Source organism: Leishmania donovani, chromosome 18 (assembly GCF_000227135.1).
Source record: "Leishmania donovani BPK282A1 complete genome, chromosome 18".
Lineage (NCBI taxonomy): Eukaryota > Euglenozoa > Kinetoplastea > Trypanosomatida > Trypanosomatidae > Leishmania > Leishmania donovani.
The window spans coordinates 602668-614441 of record NC_018245.1 but is presented as its reverse complement, the minus strand read 5'-3'; the positions used below and the strand labels follow the sequence as shown (position 1 = coordinate 614441).

At 60.5% G+C, this 11774-nt stretch overlaps 2 protein-coding genes across 2 annotated transcripts; both read right to left on the bottom strand.

Annotated features, from left to right (window-relative positions):
• Positions 1 to 3118: 3118 nt before the first annotated feature.
• Positions 3119 to 5809, bottom strand: LDBPK_181400 (pumilio protein, putative; the record flags this gene model as incomplete). Its single annotated transcript, XM_003860106.1, has 1 exon — positions 3119 to 5809. One exon carries the CDS (start codon positions 5807 to 5809, stop codon positions 3119 to 3121), a length of 2691 nt encoding a protein of 896 aa, XP_003860154.1.
• A 2178-nt stretch (positions 5810 to 7987) lies between these two features.
• Positions 7988 to 10849, bottom strand: LDBPK_181390 (hypothetical protein, conserved; the record flags this gene model as incomplete). The annotated part of the gene is made up of 1 exon (XM_003860105.1): positions 7988 to 10849. The coding sequence occupies one exon, from the start codon at positions 10847 to 10849 to the stop codon at positions 7988 to 7990; it is 2862 nt and encodes a 953-aa protein (XP_003860153.1).
• Positions 10850 to 11774: the final 925 nt, after the last annotated feature.

The following is an 11774-nucleotide window of genomic DNA, read 5'->3' as shown; positions in this document are numbered from 1 at the left end:
TTTCTCACTTCAGAGAGTCCGCCCACCGCTCGCCAGAGAGCGGATGCGTCGAAGTGCATGCAACCGCTGCGCATGAGGGGTGTGTGAGCGTGAGACGCACACTAAGTGGCACAAAAAAGAAAAATAGGGGGACGGCGGTGAGACAGCGATCGCCGTGGAGCAAGCAAAAAAAAGGAGGTTCGGCGGGGGGAAGGAAGCTGAGGGAGGGAGTGGGGAGGAGGTGAGCTGGTGTGTGTGTGTGTGTGTGTGTGGGTCTAAAAGACGGGTAGACAGAGACGAAACGAAGGGGGAGTTGCTCTTCTTCCTATCGACATCCCTGTGCTCCCGCGGTCGCTCGCCTCCTCCGCGGACTCGCACACGCACGCTCGCTCGCATACACACACACACACACACACCTTATACACATGAATTTGACACTGTCGCTCCCCCGCCTCGCGTTTGCTAACAAGAGAGAGGCAGTGAGAGAGGAGGAGGGGGAGGAGGAAAAGGGAGAAGAGACGCACGAAGTGCACTGAGCTGTAAAGCGAACACGGAAGCATGCGAAGAGCAACAGAGCCGCAGCAAAGGTGTGTAAGGTACAACAAGAATGCAAGCACACGGGAACAAGGTTTTCTTGAAGGCAAGAGCAGCTGTGGAGGAGAACCAGTGGAACAAACGCACAACGGAAGTAAAACACGAGGGAGAAGAGCGTGGTAAAAAGGTAGGCAGATGCAAGCAGTGGACAGCAAAGAAGGAAGAAGACAGGAGAAGGGGAGTGCAAGGGAGAGTGAGGAAGTATCTTGTACGGAAGAATGGAGAAGGGAGAAGAAAGTAATAAGTAGAGGAGCGAAAGGGAAGGGGATAACAGTGAACTATATAGACGCAGACATATATAGAAATATATAGACTTGTGTGTGTGTCTGTGACTGACCCTTCTTTCCTTTCGTCCTTCGCGGTTGGATGTTCGCGCGGCACCTTTCTTACGCCAGCCTCCTTCCCTCTTTCTCTCTGTCGTCGTGTCGATATCGCTCGTTTGTGTTTTCGGCCGCCTTTACATCGCTGCGTTCACTCTCCTTTCGCGATCATTGCCTGCGCGCATCCCTCGCCACCACCGCCCGCTCTGAGCTCACGATCCGTTCTTTGGGAGGTCGCGTCAGTTCAGTGCGTGCACATGTTTTTCTTTTATCGCGTGTAAGCGTCTCTCTTTTCCGCTGCTCAGTTACGTGACTTGCCGCCAGGCATGCCGTCTTCTATTTCTCGCACGTGCTTCGTACTGTTGTCAAACCTGTGAGTCAGCGGGGCGGTGGGAGGAGAGATCTGTCGACTTGTTCGACTACTTGGTTTAGCTTCTTTTCTCTTGCAGCTGCATTGATCTCGATTTTTGGGGGTCCCCCCTTTCCTTTCCTTTCCCATCTCTTCCTCTTGCTCTCTGCGCATCTAGGGGCATGTGTGTGTGTGTGTGTGTGTCCACCTCCTCCACTTCTTGTGGTGGCACACGACGCGTGCGCTGGCATGCTGCGTTGCGCGCCCCCTCCCCTTCCTTCTCCACTGAGAAAGAGCGCGCCGCCGCAGTAAAGCAACGTGCTTGTCTTCTCCAGTGCGAGAGGAGGACACATCTATACAAGAGACTTCAGGAGGGGGGGCGGACGCACACACACACACACACTGCATGAAATGCAACAGGAGGCGGATCAACAGCAGAAGCCAACTGAAAAGAAGAGAGAGAACCAGATATGAGAAGAGGGCCGCACGAATACACAAAGAAGAGGGGCACTGTGGGATCCGAAAGAAGGAGAGCAGAAAGTACAGCAGGCGACGGAGCGTAGTGAAGGGCGGCCGGAGACATGTCAATCATGTATGTGGGCGTTGCGTGTGACAGCCTCTGTGGATATCCGCGGATACACAGGTGACCCACTTCCTATTTCGCGTCCGTCAACGCAGGCCCGCAAACGCGATACAACGGTAAAAGAACGACTTCTCACAAAATGCCAGCGAAACGAGGGAAGGAAGGTGAGTGAGCCCCGGAACAGGTATGCGAGGTAGAAACGAGATGAGCAGGGACTCCACATGAGCACGCAGACACAAGAATAAGCCTGTTGCACAGAAAGCAAGAGAAGGGCAAGACGAGGGCACCGCAAACGACACGCTTCACGAAGGCAGCTTCCTCAACGCGTAGCTGAGTGTGAAGCACGCAGCTGCGACGAGCACAGGGACCGACTCTTCGCAATACAAAAAAAGACGGGCCGCAGCATCCTCCTCCCCCTCACCCCCTTTTCGCCTTCCCATACTGAATTCCTCTTCTTGCACTATCTCACCTCGGGTTCTTATGCGACGGCTCCGACACACACACACACAAACACAAGCACAAGCGCCCCACATCTCTATGTCCCGCCCGTTCAACGGGCCCGCGGCTGGTGCGCCTCGGCACCTTGTTGTCTTCCGCTCCACTGCCATCTTTTCCTGCGCATCTCACTACTTCTCGTCTCCCCACGTGGGTGGTGGCATAGGGATGGGAGTCCGACGAGAAAAAGATCAGCCTCCCTGTGGCATCCCTCCTCCTCTTTCTCTCTCTCATCATCCAAGCCACCCACCCATTCGCCCCCGCAGCCCGCACGCACACTGTGTGCGCCCGTGCATGGCGTCCTGTCCTCCGCAAATTCAACGATGCCTTGATCCATCCTGACAGGCCCGCGTTTTCCCCACTGCAGAGAGGTCGAGCGCTCGCACGCGAGATTGAAATGACGGTTGCGGTCTTCATGCAAAGTTCGCCTCTGCGTCTTTCTCGGCCCTTCCCTGCCGCCGTTGCTGCAGTGGAGCAGGCGGGCCTTCCCCTCCCCCTCTTGCACTCAACGCATGCATTTGGAGAGAGTGCATGCGCGACAGTCGAAGCCTGGATATGTGCGTTCGAGGGACAAGAGGAAGAGGCCTGACCGAGAAAGGGAGAGGCCTGTAAAGCGGCGCCGCCCCAATCATGCACTCGCGTGTATCCGGCCAGGCATGCGTGTGTGTATGTGAGCCTGTCCGTAACTTGGTGGTTATCTCGCGCGGAACGTATCCTCACCGAGGCACTGTTAAGAGAAGCAGAGAACACAAGAATGCAGGAACAACACCAGAAAGAGAGAGACCGCCAGCAGCCGTCCTAGTAGCCCGTCTCCTGCTGCGGGGTGCGCTGGTTGCTGTAGCCGGCTCGCTGCTGGCTGCTAGTGTTGCTGTTGGTGAGAATGGCACAAGCCTTGTCACTGCTTGTCGCGTTAGCGTGGCTGGCGCTGCTCACGCCAGCGCTAGTGTTTCCCTTCCCTGAGCAGCCTCCCTTGCCAGAGGCAAGGGTGGCGTCGGCGAGGTCACTGTTCGCCTGGAACGCCTGCTGCTGCTGCTGAGACGCAGGGAAAAGGGTGCTGTTCGGCGACGGTTGCTGCTGGTGCGCCTGGCCTGCGCCGTTGTAGCCGCCGTTCACGTACACCTGCGGAGACTGTGCACCGCCACGGCGAGTCGGCTGCTGTTGCTGCTGAGCCGGCGTCTGCAGTGGTTGGGACGTTGGCGTCGACTGCTGCATCGGGGTACCATACCGGAGAGAATAGTTGCCTGCCTGCTGTTGAGGCGGCATCGGCGCCGAAAAGGTCGCGGCACCAGCAAATGCGCCAAAGCCGCTAGGCGCTATCTGTGGAATGTACGCCTGCTGCGGCTGATACAGCTGCGGAGCGGCGGCTGCGGCGGGGTACATGTACGCCGGCTGCGGCGCCTGGGGCTGTTGCTGCTGAAGCTGAGGAATGCCGTAGGGAGTTCCGTACGGATACTGCTGCGGCATGGGCATGTACCCGGTCATGATCGGCTGCTGCAGCTGCAGCTGCGGCTGTAAGACTAGCATGCTGTTTGGATTGCCGCCACCGTTGCTTCGCATGGCGTTGTTTTTGCCGTCGCTGTGCTGGTTGTTGCTGTTGTTGCTGCTGCTGTTGTTGCTGTTACCGCCACGCCCGCCACGACCAGCACGGCCGCCGCTGCCGTTGTTGTTGCCACCGCCGCTGCTGTTGCTGCCCACGCCACCGCCTGAACGGCTGTCGCGGCCATTGCCATTTCGGTTGGTGTATGCCGTAGAACCACCGCCGTTGTGGCGGTTTTCGCTGCCGCTGGTGCCGTTAGCGGTGTTTCGGTGGCCGCCGCTGCGGTGGCCGCTGTTGTTCGCATTGCCGCCGTACTCGGGGCCGCTAACATCGATGCCTTGGCTGAGGAGGAAGGTGTTCGTTAGAATGTTGTTCGACACCATCTTGCGTAGCAAGTGGCGACCGTAGACGGACTGATTGATGGTGCCGATGTGGGGCTGCACGAGCTCGCTGATAACCTCGCGCTGCGTGGGCGAGACGGCCTCAAAGAAGCGCTGCACGACGTAGTTTGCGTAGGTGTCCTGCATCATGTTCACTAGGTAGTTGCCGCCCTGGAAGTCGCTCAGGGGCTTCTTCAGCTCTTTGATGATGGCGTCACGTTCCTCCTCGGTCGCCGTCGTCACGATGCGCTCGGCGACGTTGCTGGCGAACTTGCTGCACGACAGCGCATATAGCTGCGGCGTCAGCTGCACCACAAAGCGGTGGCGCAGATCCTCGGGCGCATTGAGCATGGCGTGCTGCACGACATAGTTACCGTACTGGTGCACCGTGAACTCGTTCACACGGCTGAGCACTGCCTCCATGAGCGGACGAATGTTCACCCCCTCCACGTCGTGGCACTTCTCGAAGGTGCGCTGCAGCACGCGGCAGCCGTAGGCGTGGCAGGCCAGGTCGCCCAGAGACGGAATGAAGGCGTCCACCACAAACTGCGCGCCAGAAGGGCATACCTCGACGACCTTCTGCACCACGTGGTTCGCGTTTTGATCAAAGACGAACTCCACAATCTTCCCATCTAGCTCACGGATGATGGCGTTGCGGTCGGCAGCGCGCATGTTCTCGACCGCCTTCTGCATAACACGGCAGCCGTACGTTTGCACCGAGTACTCGAGCAGGTGGCCACGTACCTTCGCCGTGAGACGGTCCAGCATCTTCGCCTCCTTGATCTCCTGAAGCGCGTTGGCGTCGTTCTCCGCCTTGGGCACCACGTCGAACATTTTCTGCAACACGTAGTTGCCGAACACATCGGTCGCCAGCTCGCCAAACTCTTCAATAACCTCGTTAAAGATGGAGACAATGTTCTCCGGCTTCTCTAGCAGGCGCTGCACGAGACGGCTTCCGTCCTGGTCCCGGCTGAAGGTGCACACGTGGCTCTTGATCTGCGCGTAATCCCAGTCAGGACGGAAGGTGTCAACGTACAGCTTCACGAGCGCCTGTGAAGAAAGGTGCTCGGTCGCCTCTGGAGCGGCAGCGGCAATGGCAGTGGCAGCGGAAGTGGCAGCGGCAGCGTTATTACAGTCGCTTTCTCTGTTCTCAATGCGGTCGCCAACAGCACCATTCGTGGAGGGGACAGACTGCTTGTCGCCGCTCGACACCGCGAACGCACCGGGCGCGCGGGCCTCACGCACGAGGTGGTGGCGGCGGCGCGTCAACGGCGGCAGCATGCGGGGGTCACGTGGGTTCTTGGAGTAGTACAATTGGTGGTAATCCTCCGTGTAGCGGTACTCCTCGTCTGGGTTCACCTCCTCCTCGAAACCTCCGACACAGAGAGAGCCCCCTGTGCCCATGATGGTCAGCACCATCGGTGCCGTTTCGGCACGGCGAACCGCGCGGGGGTCTGACATCAGTAGGTCATCGGCATTCGAGGTGAACATGTCATCGCCACCTGTGGAGCCCCAGTCGATGTCCTCCACGCGAAGATGCGCGCCGGACGCGGCAGTCCAGTTAGAAGACATGGCTTGGTTTTTTTTCTTTTTGGTTTCCTACCGGTTGGTGGTCTCACGGAGGGGTGCGCGGGCGAGGGGGCGAGATAGCCCGGGAGCCAAGACGTGTGTAAGCGTAGGCCGTGCCTGAGACGGTCTTCCCACGCCTGCGGCTTGCACTCTCGTCGTACTCAAGGGGGTACGCGCACTTATGTTTTTTTTATACGCCCGAGCGCGCGTAAAGGTGTGCCTCCGCGATGAGCCCTCGAGTAGCAACACAAGCACGCACGAGAGCAGATGTGTGCGCTTCAACAAGCAACAAGCGAAAAGGAAATAAGCCGGGGGGAGTGCGCAGGCGGGAGCGTTTGTGTGTGTGTGTGTGTGGGAGGGGGGGGGAAGGATGAGGGTGCTCTTGCTGTTGGTCTCTTTCACAGGTTCAGCAGTGGCAGCGATGACGCGGACAGCGACGTTGAAGTGGTGCTGCTGCACAACGACAGACAGAGCGGCAATCCCTAGTCGTCTGAGGAAGAAGAGGGGAGGAGGGGGTGTGGGGGTTACGTGATAAGCCGCTAAAGCAACTTGAGAGAGGCAATTATAGCGTTGATGGTGTGCGGTGGCACTAGTCGCCACCAGACGACGTGCATACATATGTGCGTACATGTCACCGTGCACACAGGTCGAGACCGGGCAGAGCGAAGCGAAAAGAAGGATGAGGATGAAGAGGAGGTAGAAAGAAGTTGTAGCGCACGAGCCGCTGCATCTGCGTCGGGCGTCGCGGTGGGGTTCCATGCGGCACGCGCGCCTCTTCCGCTGCAAGGAGAGCGCGCGCACATCTCACAGACGCTGGCGAACAAACGCGTTGCGTCATGAAGGTGAAAGCCCAAGAAGCAAGAGGGAGAACGGGATTGCAGCAGCAACGGCAACCGTTGCAGCAACTTTCTTCCCACCTTCTCCCCTTGAATGCGCGCGAAGAGTAATTAAAGGGGCGGTGTCTGGGAGGGGGCAAGACCCACACGCTGCACATCCAAACGGGCGGGTGCACTTTTCGTTGCGCTTGGCCCACTTTGCCACGGCCGCTTAGGCTGCCTCGGCATGGCTTATCAGCACACCGAAGACTTCCGCGCCACCTTCTGCGGCTTTGAGCCGCTCTCGCTTTCTTCTTGCACGTACGTAAGACTTTTGCCCTCATGGCGCGTTCATGGAAGCGAAGAAGCCTACACAGGCCCAGGGGCCGAAGGATCGAGAGTGCGAGCGCGCGCATGCACAGCGCACGTGGTGATGCTGTAAAATAGCTCACGCACAAAAAGGCTGCAGCGCTTGTCGCCGCGCCACACGCGAACAGGAAAACAGAGAAGCGAGCGAGAAAGAAAGACGGAGAGATGGAGCGCACCACCGCAGTCGGGGAACGACGACACATACATAAATGTAAAACAAAGAACAGCGAGGTCGATGTCAACCTCCGCCCCCACACCCTCCGCCTCCCCCACGTTCCAGGGAGGAGAAAAACCAGGGCAGGCACAAGACCAGCAACCGAAGTCGCACCATCATCACAAGAACGAACGCCGAAAACGACTAGAGCGCGCACGTAAACACGCTTGGCAGAAATAGAAGGAGGCACGCAAGTTAGAAAGGAAAAAGAAAAACGCGCGCACATGCCCACGACCACGTGTGTGTGTGTGTGTGTGTGTGGATGTGGGAGGGATGAACGCATGAGTCTAGGAGATCTAAGCGAAATCAATCCATCGACAGAAAATAATATATGTAAAACGGAAGCGGGCAAAGTAAACAATACCAAAAAAAAAAAAAACGAAAAGTCCGCCGCCATGGCGATCACTCCCTTTTGTGGTGGCCTGCCATCTACTTTCCTCAAAGAGCGCCTGTACCACGAAACGCAGGAAAAGCAAGGAACGCGAACACGTGGGGTTGCTTTCTCCAACACACCAGCAGGTCCGCAGCGCGATGGTGCGCCTCAGCAAACGAAGTAGCAAGGTGTGTTGCTGCGCGCAAACGCACTTGCCGCAGGTGCAGTGGTGCGCTCCCGCTCGCGCTTCGCCATCTCCTCCGCACGGAGACAGTCGTCGCCCGCCACCAGCGCGGCTGCAGGCCGACGCACAAGGCGTCCGCGCGGGCTAGCCGCCGGTGCACCGAAGTGGCGGCGGCGTGCCGACCGGCGATGCTCCTGGGCAGAGCGACATCCTCGCGGTAAAGCCGTCATCGGCGGCGGCGGGTCGCCTGAAGGGCCACCTCGCTCGAGTAGACATCGTAGTAGTTGGAAGTCAGCCGCTCAAAGACGCTGCAGTGCGCCGGCGGCACCAGAGCAGCACAGACCGGCACCGCAGCTCCAGGTGCCTGACAAGCACGCTCAGCGGCGCTACCACGCGCGGAGACCATAGCGGCAGCGGGCTCTCCCACAAGCCCACGTGGATGCTGCTGGGGACGGAAGCGCGCGCTGCGTGGAGTGCGGATGGTCGAGGGGCAAGGCGCCTGCGCACTCGGCTGAGCTGTCTCCACTTCGACCACCTCAACCCCACCACCTTTCATCACACTGTAGCATCGCTCAGTCCGCGCCACTGGCGCCGCAGACCGCACCGTTTGGCTAGCGGAGGCGGTGCGATGGGGCTTGCTTGGTGAGCCGCTGGCCGCAGCCGCAAACATCTGAGTAGGATACTGCGAGGCTTGGCGCTGCAGCATAATCGTCTTCCCGCTGTGCCCGTAGAAGTCGTACTTGACGGGCACGTCCTCGCGGCAAACCCGCTGGTACCTTGTCAAACGCGGACTTGCCACGATCGGCGCCACCGCTGGAGAGACAGCTAGTGCCGTCGCCGTTTTCTTGGTCTCGATCGGCCTCTTCCAGGTTGACGCTCCAGTTAGCACCTTGGCCCGCTTCGTCTCCTGCTTCCGTTTCTTCTGCTTGTCGTCCTTCGACGACGGCAGCGCTGCAGCCCACGATCGTGCTGAGGTCGCATCTGCACCCCCAGCAATATGCACAGCCGAAGAGCACAAGCGGCCCAGGGGAACCGATCCTGCCGCGTGTGCCGCGGCGGTGGCGGTGGGCATGGAGGTGAGCAGCGCTGAATCTGGTGTCGACGACGCGGTGCGAGCGAAGTGGTAGTGAAGCGTGTCTGGGGGCTCCATCGCAGAGCCGCTAACACCGCACACCGCTGCAGACGGTCGCGCTGTCAAGGCAGCCGTGGCGACGCTGCGAGCAGCCCTCTGCCGCCGAAGCTGATTCGGATGCGTTATGTACATGCCCGTCGTCTCATCCCAAGCAGCACCGCGCTTGATCGGGGAGGCGCCGCCGAGCTTCGACGGGGGAGGCGGCGGTGACAGCTGGGGTGTACCACTGCCTGGGTGTCGCACGTTGCAGGGCGAGTGGCTGTCGCTACCCTCCGCTTCGCGCTTCCTGTCTGTCAAGGGCACGCGCGGCGACTGCTGAGTCTTGCCCGCTCTGTCACTGTTGTTGGCCGCGGTTGCCGTATCGCCGAACTCACTGCCGCGCGTTCTCTTAGGCTGGTCGTGCGATGCCTCGGTGGGCAGGCGAGGAGAGCAAAGGCCAGAGGCAGGGGTGGTGTCGGCTGCTTCCTTCGGTGCCGTGCGATGGTCCTTCCAGGGAGACGCTGGCACTGCCGCGGCAGGTTCTGTCGTCACCACCGCCGGAACCGTCGGCAGTTGCGGCGCAGGTGCCGCTGCGACTAGTGCAGCCCAGTCCGTGCCGCACTTACTCACAGCGCCACTGCCAGCCAGCGACGGCGGCGTCCAGGAGGGAGAGGGGCTGCCGTGATTGCACGGCAGCTCCCTGTAGTCCACATCGACACCCCCTTGGGGCTCGCCGAAGGTCGAGGTGCGATCGCGCCGGTGCGCACCCCGCACGGCCGTCGGCTTGGAGTCCACGAGGCCGGCGTAGCACGGCTGCCGCGGATGCGGGACTGGTGCGGTGTGCGTAGCTGTGGGGTTCGCGTAGTACCCCGTGGGCTTAGCAGCCACCGTCTTTCGCGGCTCCTCGTCGTCGCCAGCGTCCTCGTGGGCGGTGGACGGCAGCGACGGAGGTGCGGCCGGCGTAGAACCTGGAGCAGCAGCGGTCGCCGTGGTGCTCGGCTTCGGTACCGCCGGAGACAGACGCTGGCAACCTGGCGGCGGTACGATGGAGGGAGAAACGTCTCGAGGCTGCGCCGTGGCGGCGGCAGTGGTGGTGTTGGTCATCGCAGGGCTCACCGAGGGCCGACACTCGCTGTGCGCGACACCAGCACTGGGAGAGCTTGCGGAGCTGTTGCTGTTACTGCCGTGCTGCTTTAGAACAGCATGCAGCGCTAAGAGTGGCACAGCGGGCACAACGGCAGCCGCCCCGGCGTTGGCGCGGGGATCACGAGAGCGCAGCGTCACGGTGGGCGGCATGACCGCCTCCGCCCCCTCTTCCCTCGCTGGGGTCTCGGCCGGTCGGAGCTCAGCGTCGTCGCCGCTGTCCTCGCTCGACATGGAGGAGACGGTGACGAGGGTGCACACGGACTCGCCGCTCCGCGCCACACGCGTGCGATGCAAACAGCTCCCGGCCTTTGCCGCCGGCGATAGCGCGGTGCTGCCACTGGCGGGCACGACGGCGCGTCCGGTGCCGGCGGGCTTGCGCACCTCGTCTCTGAAAGCGGCATTGCCGCTTGGTGCCGACGCAGCAAGAGGCCTATTCGCACCGGAAGCAGCGGCATCCCTAGACTTCGCTCCTGCGTTTGCGGCATTCAGCGTGTTGGTCGACAGCGACTTGAGAGCCTTGGAAGCAGCCAAAACCGGCGCCGCAGCGGGGGCGGTGGTGGAGGTGCCGCCGGAGCGCGAGGCCCTGGCGCTGGTGCCGCCGTGAGAGCGGGGAGAAGCCCCACTGTTGGCCAAAACATACTCCACGCCGGCTGCGGCGTCGTTCATTTCAAAGAAAATGCGCAACGCTTCGCATCGCACATTCGGTGTGGCGTGCGCGAGGATAAGACGCTCCTCCTCCGTCAGCTTACGGTCTGTGTAACGTTGCAGCAGTGTCTGCATGGACGCCGGCAACGCGACGCTGCTGGAGTCAGTGGGCTCCCTACATGGCATGATGAGAGTCGCAGGAGAGGAGGTGGCGAAGAGATGAGCAGCGTGTCGCGGCGTCTGTCGGTCAGTCGCGAAGGCTTCTATGCAGATCGAGAGATCGTTAGGGAGGGGGGCCGCACCAGCAAAGTAAACGGAGAGCGATGATCCAGTGACGATAAGAACAAAATCAGAGAGAGAGAGAGACAAGGGGAAAGGGTTGGGAGGAGAAAAGGACCACGGTGGAACACATACGGCCAAAACACCAAAGGAGAGGCTGGGTGAGATCCAAAGCAAGGGTGTGTGTGTGTGTGTGTGCAGGCGAAGAAGAGTCGGGGCGCGCAAGTTGTCTGATGAAAGATACGACCAGTACGGAGTGATGATGAGAGGTAGGGGCAGGAGGGGGATCGTTGTGCCTGCAAAGCACGCAGAGTGCGCGTATCGGCTGAGGTGGAGGGGGGAAGTGGGGTGCACGTGGGTGCGCGTGGGTGCGCGTGAAAAAGGAGCAAAGGAGACGGCGGCAGAGGGCGGTTTGTGAACTCAGCGTAACGGTGGGGAAGTGCCAAGGCGAGAGGATTAGGCACGGAGGGAAGAAAGGGGAGGGAGAGGGTGGAGAATACCGCCGAAGTACGCCAACGGCTCGCTTTTGCGCCCCTCACTGAGGGATTGGCGCTATGAAAAGGCAGAGGCGGATGAGCGACGATGGCATGTCTCACCCTCTCTTTCGGTGACAACCACGGCGCGAAGCGCTCACGGGTGGTGTACGAGGGGGAGGGGGGCAGGGGGGAAGACACAACTCGCGTATCCTCTGCCTCGATCCACCACCCACCCCCTTCCCCAAACCTTCGCGCACGCCAGCGAAGTCACGAACCACACCACGTGATCGGTGCGCACGTGCCGCTCTTTACGCTTGTGCGCATGCGTGTGTGTGTGTGTGTGTGTGTGTGTGTGT